This window comes from Spodoptera frugiperda, chromosome 23, assembly GCF_023101765.2.
Source record: "Spodoptera frugiperda isolate SF20-4 chromosome 23, AGI-APGP_CSIRO_Sfru_2.0, whole genome shotgun sequence".
NCBI lineage: Eukaryota > Metazoa > Arthropoda > Insecta > Lepidoptera > Noctuidae > Spodoptera > Spodoptera frugiperda.
Genome location: NC_064234.1, coordinates 2345186 through 2359777, shown reverse-complemented (window position 1 = coordinate 2359777; position 14592 = coordinate 2345186). Strand labels below are relative to the sequence as shown.

The following is a 14592-nucleotide window of genomic DNA, read 5'->3' as shown; positions in this document are numbered from 1 at the left end:
ATCCAATGACTTCTTTCGCCTTGGGCGAGGCGAAAGGGAGTGTCAGACTCTTACTGACTAAAACCCACCCCGTTCCTACTCCTGCTTTTCGAGCCAGAGCCCCAGTAAGCCCGCTAGGTAATAGTCTGTAGTTCTGGGTCTAAATAATCTTAGGAAGTACATATAACTCGGAAAAAGTCACATTGGTACTTTGCATGAGAAGTGGACGTCTTAAACCTGCGGGCCACCACGACATCTAGACACACGGCAGTGTGTCCGCCAAGTTCGAGCAAAAAAACCGACACACCGGCCGTGGGTTATATTACACGAACCATTTCGGGCCAAGTTCGACCCACCTATAACTCAAAATCTATTTTATCTACGCATATGAAATTTCTAGTATCTGTCGAGATCTACTTACTTATCTAAAATACAAAATTTCATTAATGTACCTATTGTAGGTCTTGAGATATTGACGTCAGAAAATCGCTATTTTTACTATACACTCACTGACTGACTGACTGACTCACTCACTCACTCACTCATCAAAAACCTAGACCACTTCTAATGGTCGTATTGACTTGAAATTTGGCATGGAGGTAGGTCTTTAGGTCAAGGTAAAGGAAAAAATCTGAAAATGGCCAAGTGTGAGTCGGTTTTAAAAATAATGACGGTGTAAATTCATACCCCTAAGGAACTAAAACAAAAAAAATATCTATATCTTCGAAGACCGCCCGGAGGACACGGTGGTACATATAACATAACACATATAACATCAGAAACAGGAACCTAAAACTTACGTACAAACAATGTTTGTACAACACACATTGTTTGTAAACGGTTTTTTATTAATATCTCCGTTCCGACGCATTTACGAAAAAATATTTATCTAAAAATTAAAGTAGAAAAAATTTCCTAAAATTTATGTATTGATAACTTTTTCATAAAATCAATAGTTTATGGCGTACGAGCGCCGCAAAGTATTAATCTGCACCAACGTGTACAAACAATGTGTGTAGGTTCGGTAAGTTCCTGTTTCTGATGTTATATGTGTTATGTTATATGTTCCACCGTGTCCTCCGGGCGGTCTTCGCAGTGATGACACCCGGGCGTGCTCAATCAAAAACAGGTTCCTACCGAAACTCCTGTGTCCGGTAAGCACCTGCGTCAGGCGGTAGGTGAGGAATGGCGCCTTCTAGCCACTCCTCAGACAGGGGACTTACCTCTGCAATGACAGCGACCCAGCCCTCGGTTGCGACAGTCGTTGCTGCACAGGACACTAATTGTTTGTACACGTGGTGGTGCAATGAATAATAACTTTGCGGCGCTCGTACGCCAAAAACTATTGATTTTATGAGCGTAAGTTATAATACATAAATTGTACGTCAATTTTTTCTAGTTTAATTTTGTAGATAAATATTTTTTCGTAAAATGCGTGTACAACGGAGATATTAATAAAAAACCGTTTTTAAAGCGCCATTTTTTCAATATGGCGGCGCGAGCGGCGGTGTACGAGGTGGCAAAGTTGAAATTCGAAAAGAGCATACCCAAATCTATAATTCACCTTTTAAAACTAGGAAAACATTCCAAGTATTTTTATCGACCACATGACACAGGACTATTAGTTTTATTTTTCACAATAGTACGACATTCAACTATACTTTTACCTTTCGGAATTTACTGACCTGTACCTTTCGGAAAAAAACACGACAAACACTACTACTAGGTATATAAGGTGTCATTCGTTTATACCTCATAACTCATCATGAATCAGAAAATGCATTCAATCAAAACTTACTCATCATTTTAGGTGTTGACAAATTAACAGTAAATCTAAGGACACTAGTGGCAAAACACAACATGAATCACCGACCTGACGTGACGCGACGTCAGCTAACATCACAAAATATTGCCATCGTAGCGTAATTTACTAAAATACATCAAAACGTCACCGTTTATGTAATGTCTATTTTAAGATGATACATACAATAGAATCAGTCAAGTGTTAAAGATTGAAAAAGTCAAGTTCCAAATCTTAGTCTGTTCAGAGTTATTCTTGATTAAGCATGGTCGTTTTGGTAGTTTTATCTTTACAATAAACCTCTTTAAATCTAATCACTAAAACATTAACAAAACTCACCGTCTAGTATCACTCTTAGTAGCTAGAAGCAAGTCCAGCCAGGTCCACGTCACATTATGGTACTCCAGGGTAGGGAGGACCAGAGGTAGGTCCCTCACATCTTCGAGGTTCTTCTCCTTGCTCCCCTTGTAGGACACCCTCACTGGTACCTCCGGGATCTTTATGTAGATGAACAGTTTGTTCTTTTCTGCTCGCTCCTGTTCAAGAACAATTGTGATTGAGATTCAAGATTTGAATCTCTTATGAAGGTAATAAAGGTAGATTTTCGATAGCACTAAACTTGTAGAAAAGTTATCAAATCAATGAATTTAAAATCAGATAGAAGTACATTATTATAGGCTAATAAATAGTTAAACGAATACTCGAAGCTATATTTGGACGTACTTACGCAACACAGAACCAACCCACACGATGACAGTTTTGAGAAAAAGCAATTTTTGTCTAATTTTTGTATACATTAAAATTGTATGTAATTTTGGATAAAGTTTATATACAATATTATACCAAATAGTTTATACTATGTATACAAAGCTAATATTGATAAAAATAATTAGTATTTTAAATAATAATCAAAGAAAACTTCGATGGTTCCTTATTGAAAAACTATCTGTGTGTGGGTTGGTTCTTTGTTAATTTATTAGCATGGTATAAATTTATAATAAAAAATGAAATAGCCAATGAGTGGCATTTTTTTCAATGTATTATTTATTATTTTAACATAAATCCACGCTTAACCATTGAACCAACACAACACAAATAGTTTTTCAATAAGGAACCATTGAAGTTTTCTTCGATTAGATATTATTTAAAATACTAATTATTTTCATCAATATTAGCTTTGTATACACAGAATAAGCTATTTGGTACAATATTGTAAATAAACTTAATCCAAAATTACATTAAATTTTAGCTGTATACAAAATTTTTCAGGATTGTTGGGTCCAGACTATGGGATATGGTCCCTGTCTAGTTTATTGAATAATTGCCCCTTAAGACCCTTACCAAATTGTTGGTTGGTATCTTTGTCATAGAACAGTTTGTTTTGTTCTGTCAAAGTTGTCAGAATCATTTTGATCTGAGAATTAATATGAGGGTCGATAGTAGAGTTATTTTTGAAACTTTCTGTGTCCTTATCTTGATTTTGACAATGGTGTGGATTGGTAAAAGTGTTGCATAAGTACGTCCATTTATTCCTCTGAACAAGATGGTAACAGATTTTTTTAAAGTATAGGCCGGTAAACGAGCAATTGGATCACCTGATGGTAAGCAATCGCCGCCGCCCATGGACACTCAAAACACCAGAGGCGTTGCAAATGCGTTGCCGGCCTTTTGGGGGTTAGGAATTTATAGGTTGTTGGGGAATCGGGAATTAGGAAGATTGGGATTATATGCGTCGAACTTAAATTATGAAATTTTCATTTAGAATAATGATCAATAATAAATAACTAACAAGACCTAAATCCACACTAGCGCCACCTACTACGAACTAAAACAACCAAAATTTAAAGCACAAACCTTCATCTTCTCGACATCATCTTTGTCTTTCTTATCTCTCTTCACATAGAAGTTAGAGTTGGAATCTTTGCTCTTCTTCTTGATCTTCTTAGAGCCAGTAGAGACAAGGCTGGAAGAAGAGGCTCCGGCTTTGAGGGTCCCTTCTGTTTCCTCCTCACCGTCCTCTATGGAGTCAGGGTCTCGCTCAGGGAAGCAGAACTTTAGCATCGTGTTGAAGAATTTTTTTGTTAGACCTGGTGGAAAGAGTAACGAAGTTACTTAAATATAAATTGACATTAATATCTTTACTCTCTTTGATAAAAAGGAAACAACTGTTTCATGTTTATAAGACTTTCATTAGCATGACTGTGTCCTGCTTATAAAGTGTAGTGATTCTAGAGCAGAGTAAAGTGATAATTTTGAATTCCCTGTACTTTTACTTAGATAAATTGAAAGGCATAAAAAACATTAATGTTTAAGTATCCAAACCAAAATTTATACTGTACATCTTATTTGTATTGTTTATAGGCATACATTTGAAAATTAACGTCATAGCTAAACATAAAAAAAATAACATAACACGTGTGTTTTAATTACAAATACTTTTTCATTCAGTTTCAAACTGTATCTGTTTTCTTATACCGCCGCCATATTTGTCCAGGTGACACAAATGGAGCGGTTCCAACATGTCACGGTATTATTGAAATACCGAATTAGTTAAGGTTTAATAACTACAAGTATTTTGTTTTGGTACCATTCGAAACTGTCTTATTTGGATAGTACTGTTAAACATTTACTAATATTTATTGGAAACCCTTCATAATAGCATCCCTGTTATTTCCAAATTAGGTATACAGTAGTCTCGGTCTCGACAATAGAGTCATTTTCAGTCGCGGCCCTGATCCTAGATTGGTCCTTATATTTGCAATCTCATTCTGGGCCTTACTGTTAATATCGTCAACGGTCTCGATTTCGGCCTTGGTCATCGATCTCAGTTGTGGTCTCAATCACAGTCTCATTTTCGGTCTTAGTGTCGGTTTCAACACCGGTCTCGGTGTCAGTCTCAGTCTCAGACTCGGTTTCGGTCTCACTCTCGATCTCGTTCTCATTCTTAATCTTAACTTCAGTCTCACAAAAACTCACCAATCTTAATAGGAACGATGTTGACTTCGAAATGTTCCTTGACTGCAATGCCCCCGACGGGCGGCCGGTCCCGGCAGAACACACGCAGCGCCGCGCGCCGAGCTAGTGGCGCGCGGCCTGACGGCTCTTGTGGGACTAGTACCTGGGATAAATTATAAGTATGCAATTTTTAGTGCAATAATTACATCTGATCTAGAAGTTAAACTTATATTCTGCTGCTAATAGTAGCTTAAGCAGGATAAAATGATACCTGTGTTCTTCTAAAAAAAAAAAACATTTCAATGTTTGTCTTTTTCATACAAATAAGTACTTATGAAAACCACCTAACTGCCGTACTCAGAGTCTTATAATGACTACTTACTTAAACTTTTCCTTAGTAACGATTTTCTCCGAAAACAATTGCTAAAGACAGGTGGGTTACGTAACCATTAAATGACACTGAGTATGGCGGTAAGGCTGCAATACTAAACACTTATAAGACAACCTGAAATATTTTAATTTATTTATAAGCTTAAAATTAGATTTTACCCGATTCTAATACTACTTTGAACGTCACTAACACTGAATTGAATCAGGTGAAACAATAAAACGAAAATAAAGTCCTTAGTAATGTTTAAATAAGATAAGTATCTCACTTCTGGGAAGGGCTCGTTGGGTAGCAGGTTCTTGACTCGCACGTAGCCGACCTCCAGCTGGTGCTCCACTGAGTCATCCGACCTAGACGTCTTTGTGTACCTGGGTGCAAATAGAAGGATAAAATAATAAATGTTTTATCTTGTAGCGTTTGTTAGTTTATATCCTAAGTATAGTTTTTGTAGCTTAATTGGTAGTTAGTATTTTATGTGTAACTAGCTGACTCGGCAAACGTCGTACCGTCTTTTCTCGCCTTTTAAACCTTCAACAAACAATTTAAAACTAAATTTGCCAAAACGATCCAGCCATTCTCGACTTTTAGCGAGACTAACGAACAGCAATTGATAGTATAAAACTACTGGATTCATGTCAATGGATATTAGATGGATGGCAAAATGTTAAACGAATGATGTTAATCAAATAAATCGTCGTGCATTAAATTTATTGACGCGTGCGTTGTGTCATTTATTAAATAATAAGTAACCACTTAGGTACTTTATGATTATGAAGTTTGTTGTGTTGTTATGACGCTAATGCTAACTTAAGTTACTTAAGTAGGCATAACTTCCTCTTAAATCCCCTGGCTTTGGGTTTGATCACTGGCTTGCCCTAATTTATAACAGTGGATGTAGCCAATGATGATAATAATGATGATCAGTTTCCTTACAAGAAGTTAGTAAGCAGTAAATCAGCGATGCCGAGCTGTCCGTCAGCGTCCGTGAGCCTCCAGCGCGCGGACTTGAAGCAGATCTCGTTGTAGCGGTGCGGCGGCGCATGCGCAGCGCGCACGGCGGGCGCCGCCACGCGCCCCGCCTCGCGCCACGCGCGGACCATCGCGTCCAGCTCCTCGCCCAGGGACCACACTAGCTCCTTGCACTCGTTCACCTGCACGTAATTATAGGGATGATGACGGGGTATGAGAATTAAAAATCTGTTTAGACCGTCAGTTAGGTCTGAAAAAATATTAGACACGCATTTTTTCATGTAAGAAAACAATTCTTAGATATAAAGAATCAAAGTTTGGGAGTGGAAGATAGGCTAAAGCTACGTCATTTCTAATTATGTAGAACATCTAGAGGTGACGTCACGTGATATTGGAAATCAATATAGCAGCAGTCCGCAACGCAGCTATTGTCGCGCTGCTACTGATACTAATGCTGCTCGTAAATATAAGCCTCTAGTTTGGCGCTGCTACTGATATTAATGCTGCTCGTAAATATAAGCCTCTAGTTTCGCGCTGCTACTGATATTAATGCTGCTCGTAAATATAAGCCTCTAGTTTCGCGCTGCTACTGATATTAATGCTGCTCGTAAATATAAGCCTCTAGTTTCGCGCTGCTACTGATATTAATGCTGCTCGTAAATATAAGCCTCTAGTTTCGCGCTGCTACTGATATTAATGCTGCTCGTAAATATAAGCCTCTAGTTTCGCGCTGCTACTGATATTAATGCTGCTCGTAAATATAAGCCTCTAGTTTCGCGCTGCTACTGATATTAATGCTGCTCGTAAATATAAGCCTCTAGTTTCGCGCTGCTACTGATATTAATGCTGCTCGTAAATATAAGCCTCTAGTTTCGCGCTGCTACTGATATTAATGCTGCTCGTAAATATAAGCCTCTAGTTTCGCGCTGCTACTGATATTAATGCTGCTCGTAAATATAAGCCTCTAGTTTCGCGCTGCTACTGATATTAATGCTGCTCGTAAATATAAGCCTCTAGTTTCGCGCTGCTACTGATATTAATGCTGCTCGTAAATATAAGCCTCTAGTTTCGCGCTGCTACTGATACTAATGCTGCTCGTAAATATAAGCCTCTAGTTTGGCTTGAAACTAGTCAAGTTTCTCCTCAAACAGTTACGTTAGTATGCCGATAACATTATAATTAATTTAAGTTTTAGTTTTAGTAAAAACAACTACAAACAACTGCTTCTTAAGAAATAAAATAAATGAAGAAGGTATAAAAGAAGCTCACCTGATCATCCAAACTCTTCAGCTCGTCCATGGCAGCGGGGTCATTCCCAGTCATCGACCTGTTCTTCAGATAGTATTCCTTCTCCAACCTTCGAAGTCTTGCTAACGACTCCCTCACCTATTTACAAATAATTTCTAATGATATATAAAAAGTACTATTTAAGTAAGATAGGCCTAAGGCTAGGCAATAGGTTTAGATGCTACTAGGTTCAAGCGAAATCTCGATCGAATGAATCAGTCAGTCAATCAATCTATGTAGTTCCGTACGTCTTTTTGCAAATAATCATATCACTTTAATAAATTAGAAAAAAAGAATAAGATTATAAGATAAACATAAATTTTTACGATGCTTTTATAAACAAAAATCCTTTAGTAAAACAAGGTCGTTAATCTCTCAAGATCGAGATTGCATTCCCTAAACGCTATATAATATGTCATTGCCGAAATTGCGAAATATTCAATTCCAGCTCAATCCTGAACTGAACTCGTTTGTACAAAAAGTGTTAGATAAATAAAACAGTAAACGTTTTAAATAAATCGATAAATAACAAGGACTCAATTTCCTGTTTCTAACAAATGTCTAAGAAATTGTGTGATAAGAATTCGTTTTATCAAATTAATTCTTACCAAGTATATGACTCACATACATACATAGAATGAAACACCTTTATTGATTATTTAATTAGTACATATTTTCGTATTAATAATAGTTATCTATGACTCCATTCGATTACTCATATTTGCCTCGCACTATAACAGCTGTTATTTCGCCATTAAAAGCAACATCTTCGGTAGTATAGTGGTAAGTATCCCCGCCTGTCACGCGGGAGACCGGGGTTCGATTCCCCGCCGGAGAGAATCTTTTTGTTTTTTATTTTCGCAAAAAAATACTTTTGCTATATTTTTCTACATTTTTCAGATCTTTTTCTGTATTTTTAAGAGATTTTATCAAAAAATATTGCAACTTAATTTACTTTTTCGCCAAATAAATAATTGTATTTGGTAGGTACATGTGTAGTATTTAGTATTTTTTGCATATTATTATTTTTGCTAACCACACCAGAAAGTAAAAATTTTACATACAGCTCGCAGTTCCGCGCAGTTCTCTGCTTGGCTCCTTCTGATCGTAACGTGATATTTTAGCCTATACCCTTCCTCGATAAATGGACTAAGTATCCACCACAAAAATAATTTTCAAAGCAGACCAATAGTTCCGAAAATAAGCTTAATCAAACAAACAAATAAAAAAGCTCAACAACATTATTATCAACAAGGAAGATGACAGTATATTTTCTATCTCATAAGTTTTTGTGTTGAAGATGACATCAAGAATCAAGATATTACTCAGCATAGGTTACATCATACCGGTGTTGTCTGTCGACAGGCACTATTGAAATATATCTAATAAAATAATACTCCTTTAGTCTGTCCGTCAGTGTAGGTAGATGCCGTTACCTGTGTCTGCAGTTTGTGTATGAGCTGCCTTGGGTCCTGGTCCTGATGCAGCTGCAGCTGGAACCGCATGCGCGCGCGCCGCTCCAGCGTGCGCCGCCGCTCCGGCTCCACGTGCAGTACTACGTTGTTTACCACGTCCAGTAACATCGCGTACTAGGGGGGGGGGAAGGTTTTGTTTTGAAATTAGGGAGAACACATTAAAGTCTAGAAATTAGATTTTTAATGAGATGTAGCACAAATGAACATACAGATTACTTTGGTAAGCGATCAGCGCCGCCAATAGATAAAATACAAGGTGTGATTTTATTTGTCACGATTTTTTTGTTATTTTGTTAAGGTTTTATTAAATAACTACGTAGACTGGTTAATCCCTTTACGAATGAGAAAATATCACATCTTGTTGGTGTCAAACACCAACAATAACTTAGACAAGTTGTTATTTTATTAAACCGTAACTTATAATATTATGTTTACGAAGTTAAAAAGTAGTACGAAGGGAGTTGAATTGCATCATCATTTGATTCTGATAAGTCCAATAGATAGAGCTTTAAACGAAATAAATCAAGAAATCTACACCAAAAGCTATATTCCTTGACGTATAAAATGTCGTTACCTGCAGTGAGTTGGTGCAGACGTTGAGGTCGTGGTGCATGAGCGTGAAGGAGTCGTAGGGCTGTTGCTGCGCCCAGCCCGCGCCCTGCCCCGACACCGACTCCGCCTCCTCGTGCGACACGTAGTAGAACTCGCACGCGCAACGCGATACTATGCGTTGGAGCTGTTGAAGAGAATGAGTTAGTATTTTGTTTATGCTGAGAAAAAGGAATAGGTTGAGAATGGTTTTTTACACAGTTAAGGACGCGTTCTCATAATTGACAGGTATCGAATCGCATCACTACATTGACACGACTCTCGACAATACACACATACGCACGGATAGCTGCGGAAATTATGACAAAATGAACTTGATACTTTGAAAGTTTGAATATTTTCTTACTTTCTTTTTCAATATTTTTATTTTGTTTAGTGCGTGCGTAGACTCAAATGTTTTGTGTTATCTGTTGTTCAATTCCGTTCAGTGCCGGATTTGGGCTCGGATTATTCGATTGGTGTCATTTTTATAGTTTTCGGAAAGTAAGCGTTCGAAATCAAAAATCAAATGGTGCCAACGCAAAACTAACTTTTTACATGCTTTTATTTAGTTTCATATGTAAAGGATGTATGTATGTGTGTTTGTTTGTATGTTTCTATATAACCGACCTCTTCCAACTCGATTTTTACCCATTTTAAACGGACCGATTTCGTTCAAACTTTGTAGACTTATCAAGGACCGGTGGCAAATTAATACCTCGTAGAAATTAATCAAGGGTCAGGAATCCCTGACGTGGACACTTAACATCCCAGATGAACCTGAAGAGATATGAATATACTATCTTAAGAAAAGTTGTTCAGCGTGATGAGCACATTTTAGCGCCATACAAAAATCGAGGATGTAGAATCCCTGACATGGACTCCAGCCCAGCCGAACTTGAAGAGATTTGAATATACTTTCAACAAAAGATATTTAGCGTGATGAGCATTTTATATGAATATACTATCTTAAGAAAAGTTGTTCAGCGTGATGAGCACATTTTAGCGCCATACGAAAATCGAGGATGTAGAATCCCTGACATGGACTCCAGCCCAGCCGAACCTGAAGAGATTTGAATATACTTTCAAGAAAAGATATTTAGCGTGATGAGCACTTTTTCGCCATATCTTTTATACTAATTATTCTCATAACAATACTAAATTTTCTGCCTACTGTTAGTATTAATATTAAAATTATTTTGTTCGGTTCATCACAAAAACATGTTTTTAAGTTTTTTTTATCTACAATGTGATAGGGGTGGGACTTCTAACCCGCTAAGGCTGAGTACTAAATCTAATTTTATCGTCAAAAAAAATAATATGGGGGTTGAACCCCTAATTGAAAATATTGAAAAATTGTGATTTTTTCGGTAAAAATAATTCACAAATGATTTTTTTCTCACCAAAACATTATCAAACATTTGAAAAAAGTAATGAATTAGTTAGCCAAGGTTATTAGCTACCGTTTGTCGTTTTTTTTTGTTTCTACGACGCATACAACCTTTGATATCAAAAAAAGTAAAAAAAAATATTAAAATTGCCATAATTTTAAAGGGGAGGGGATTCGACCCCTTCGACCCCCGACTTTTGTCGATAAAATTAGATGTAGAACTCAGCCTTAACGGGTTAGAAGTCTCACCCCTATCACATTGTATATTTTATTATGGTTTTATATAAATGGTTTTCGGGGTCGCCAAGATAAAAAAAAACAATTATGGTAACGAACGTGACAAGACCTGGGTGGAACAAACAAAGAAAATACATAAAATAAATTAAACATCAATTCTTTATTTTCACGATATTTGTTTGAATATGCGAGGAATGAGCCCGTAAATTCATATTTCTTGCCTGTCTTGGGTCACTTAATTCCGGAAGAAGACAATTTTTATAAAATCGAATGATTCACTCCGTATTCGATATTACCCCAAAAACCACAACAATGACACTCATGTCGAAAAATGACAATGCCAGAATCTCTATAGAGCTTTGTCCCACCAAAAAAATATAGTGTACAGACATGCCAAATGTAGCATTCTATTGCTGCTCTATTAGTGATAACTAAAAACATGATTAAAAGCCTTTAGATCTTGCGGTTTCTATATGAATCTAAGTACAAAATATTACATTTAGGTTAGGTTAATTGCAGTTATAATGGTAGAAATAATTAAATTACAATGCTATCATAGGGTGTTTAGCTATGAAAGGAAGGAATGTCATCACTCATCACCAATATCACCTTTAGTAATCCTACTTTAATTCATAATCATAACGAAACAACAATGTAAACAGAACAGACAGAGCGAATGTCAAATAATGACTTTTTGGACATAATGACACACGCACGCCAATGAGGTTTCGTTACATCTAATCACTAACGTTCAAACACGAAATCATAATTATAATATGCATTCATTATAATATATATTATAAAAAAAAAATTAACTAGCAGTATGTATTAAAACCAAATTCATATTAAAATTCGTACACATTACATTAATAAATCTTTTTTTATTGAATTACTCGTTTTGTTCCTTGTGCAAGCGTACTAAGAAACGCAGAGGGTCGCGATAAATACAGGAAATAGGCCTTGGGTTTTTAAAATTCTTTTTATTTCCTAATTTTTATCCGCAAGTTTATCAGAATAATAATTAAGTAACCAAGGGTCTTATTTTCATTGCATAATTTTGATTAATTTACATTTTTTGTACATTGATGAAATTAAGTGGGGCAGGATCTGGCATGGTCATTTATATATTTATGTCGGCGCCATCTTGAACTTAGATTTTCACTTTATATTCGTTATAAGCGACCCCAAAAACCATGAAAATGACACCCATGATGGAAAGTTGGCAAATCTAGTCGGCGCCATCTTGGATTTTGATTTTGACTCCATATTCGCTATAAGCGACCCCAAAAACCATGAAAATGACACCCATGATGGAAAGTTGGCAAATCTAGTCGGCGCCATCTTGGATTTTGATTTTGACTCCATATTCGCTATAAGCGACCCCAAAAACCATGAAAATGACACCCATGTTGGAAAGTTGGCAAATCTTGTCGGCGCCATCTTGGATTTTGATTTTGACTCCATATTCGCTATAAGCGACCCCAAAAACCACGAAAATGACACCCATGATGGAAAGTTGGCAAATCTAGTCGGCGCCATCTTGGATTTTGATTTTGACTCCATATTCGCTATAAGCGACCCCAAAAACCATGAAAATGACACCCATGTTGGAAAGTTGGCAAATCTTGTCGGCGCCATCTTGGATTTTGATTTTGACTCCATATTCGCTATAAGCGACCCCAAAAACCATGAAAATGACACCCATGGTGGAAAGTTGGCAAATCTTGTCGGCGCCATCTTGGATTTTGATTTTGACTCCATATTCGCTATAAGCGACCCCAAAAACCATGAAAATGACACCCATGATGGAAAGTTGGCAAATCTTGTCGGCGCCATCTTGGATTTTGATTTTGACTCCATATTCGCTATAAGCGACCCCAAAAACCATGAAAATGACACCCATGGTGGAAAGTTGGCAAATCTTGTCGGCGCCATCTTGGATTTTGATTTTGACTCCATATTCGCTATAAGCGACCCCAAAAACCATGAAAATGACACCCATGATGGAAAGTTGGCAAATCTTGTCGGCGCCATCTTGGATTTTGATTTAACCTCATGTTCAAAATAATATAACGAAACATTCTATATTCAGTAAAGTGTTGCTCGTACAGAATGTGTAAAAAAAACATACAAACAGCCGAACATAGTACCTCCTCCTTTTTGTGAAGTCGGTAAAAATATCAAGATTGGTTTGTGAAGTATAATATCAAATATTTTGTACTCGTACAGCGATCTTTTTCAAGGCCATTTTTTGTAACAGGCGACGCAGCGTCCACCCACGACAGCGCTCGAGCGCAGACTGAATTTCATTTGACATTTTCTATCCAATAAATCTAAATAGTAAACAAATAAAATAACCCTTATTGCTACGCTTTAAATTGATGTCTGACAGCAAAATAGGAGAAAAAATTAAACGGGAACTTTTATTTATTTCCGAGACAATTTGAAATATTTTCGTAATTTTTTCCCATAGTATAATTTTTGATTATGTCTGCTTCCCCGGGATATTTTTTTGAGATTCAGAATTATGCGTGTAGTAGCAGTAAAATGTTCCTAAACTCAACCCTTTTTTGTCAATTTTGTGTGAAGAGGTAAAGAAAAATCGTGTTTGCAATAATAAAATATAACTTTTTTCACATTACAAATCAATATTTTGGAGATAAAGAAGTGATCTATCTATTGTAATTGTTAGTTATGTTCAGTTAAGTTTCTTTTGGTCGTAATATGTACTGAAAAATAGCTTATTTACGTCAGATTTGAGAACGCGTCCTTAAATTGTCAGTTTTCAGTTAATACTCAACCATTGACATTCTTGGGTTTTATTTTTATGTCAGCACATCAGACTTGAAGTGATTTAATTTCATAAGTATAAAAAAACCTATTTCACAGATGTGGATAGCTTGATCTGATGGTGTCACTTCCTAAACTTTTTTTAGGTTCTTTGGTTTCCATTTTTTACTCTATAGGATGGATGTTTTTTGGCTTAAATTGCCGAGTCTAAAATTTAGGTTGATACATACGTTTTGATAGAGCCGACGGTAAGTGTGTGTGTACCTGTGCGAGCCCGGTGTCGGCGCTGGGTCCGACGGTGCGTCCGATGACGCCGACGGTAAGTGTGTGTGTACCTGTGCGAGCCCGGTGTCGGCGCTGGGTCCGACGGTGCGTCCGATGACGCCGCCGGCGGAGTGTCCGCTGCCGACGAGTCTCGGTACGTCGGGCAGCGTGCTGATCTCCGCGCTCTGCCAGCGCTCCTCGATCTCCTCCACCGACACCCACTGGATGTTCTCTGTAAGGAATTATGTTTTATTATACTAGCACTGCAACTTTTCTTGCAGAAAATGAAAATGACTTTCGGATTCTTATCGATTTAAAATACATAAGGATGTTTTTATGATGCCTTATGCATATGCATAAGCAAATGTGTTAATGTATTGGCCAAAACCGAAATATATTTTGGTTTTGCTGACTGCTGACTTCCTCATGTTTCTATCTTAATTATTAATTTTTTTGTTTTCCTAATTTT

The 14592-nt window shown here is 37.0% G+C and overlaps 1 protein-coding gene across 2 annotated transcripts in view; it reads right to left on the bottom strand.

Annotated features, from left to right (window-relative positions):
- Positions 1-14592, bottom strand: part of LOC118281687 (protein KIAA0100) — a 38715-nt gene that overhangs the window by 2542 nt on the left and 21581 nt on the right. For both annotated transcript variants that reach the window (XM_050702855.1, XM_050702856.1), the window contains 9 exons: positions 14195-14355; positions 9429-9590; positions 8816-8968; positions 7362-7478; positions 6057-6274; positions 5392-5491; positions 4757-4898; positions 3635-3867; positions 2120-2316 (listed from right to left, as the gene is read on the bottom strand). In XM_050702855.1, the coding sequence (XP_050558812.1) occupies positions 2120-2316; positions 3635-3867; positions 4757-4898; positions 5392-5491; positions 6057-6274; positions 7362-7478; positions 8816-8968; positions 9429-9590; positions 14195-14355 (1483 nt within the window). The remainder of the gene's footprint in view (positions 1-2119; positions 2317-3634; positions 3868-4756; positions 4899-5391; positions 5492-6056; positions 6275-7361; positions 7479-8815; positions 8969-9428; positions 9591-14194; positions 14356-14592) is intronic.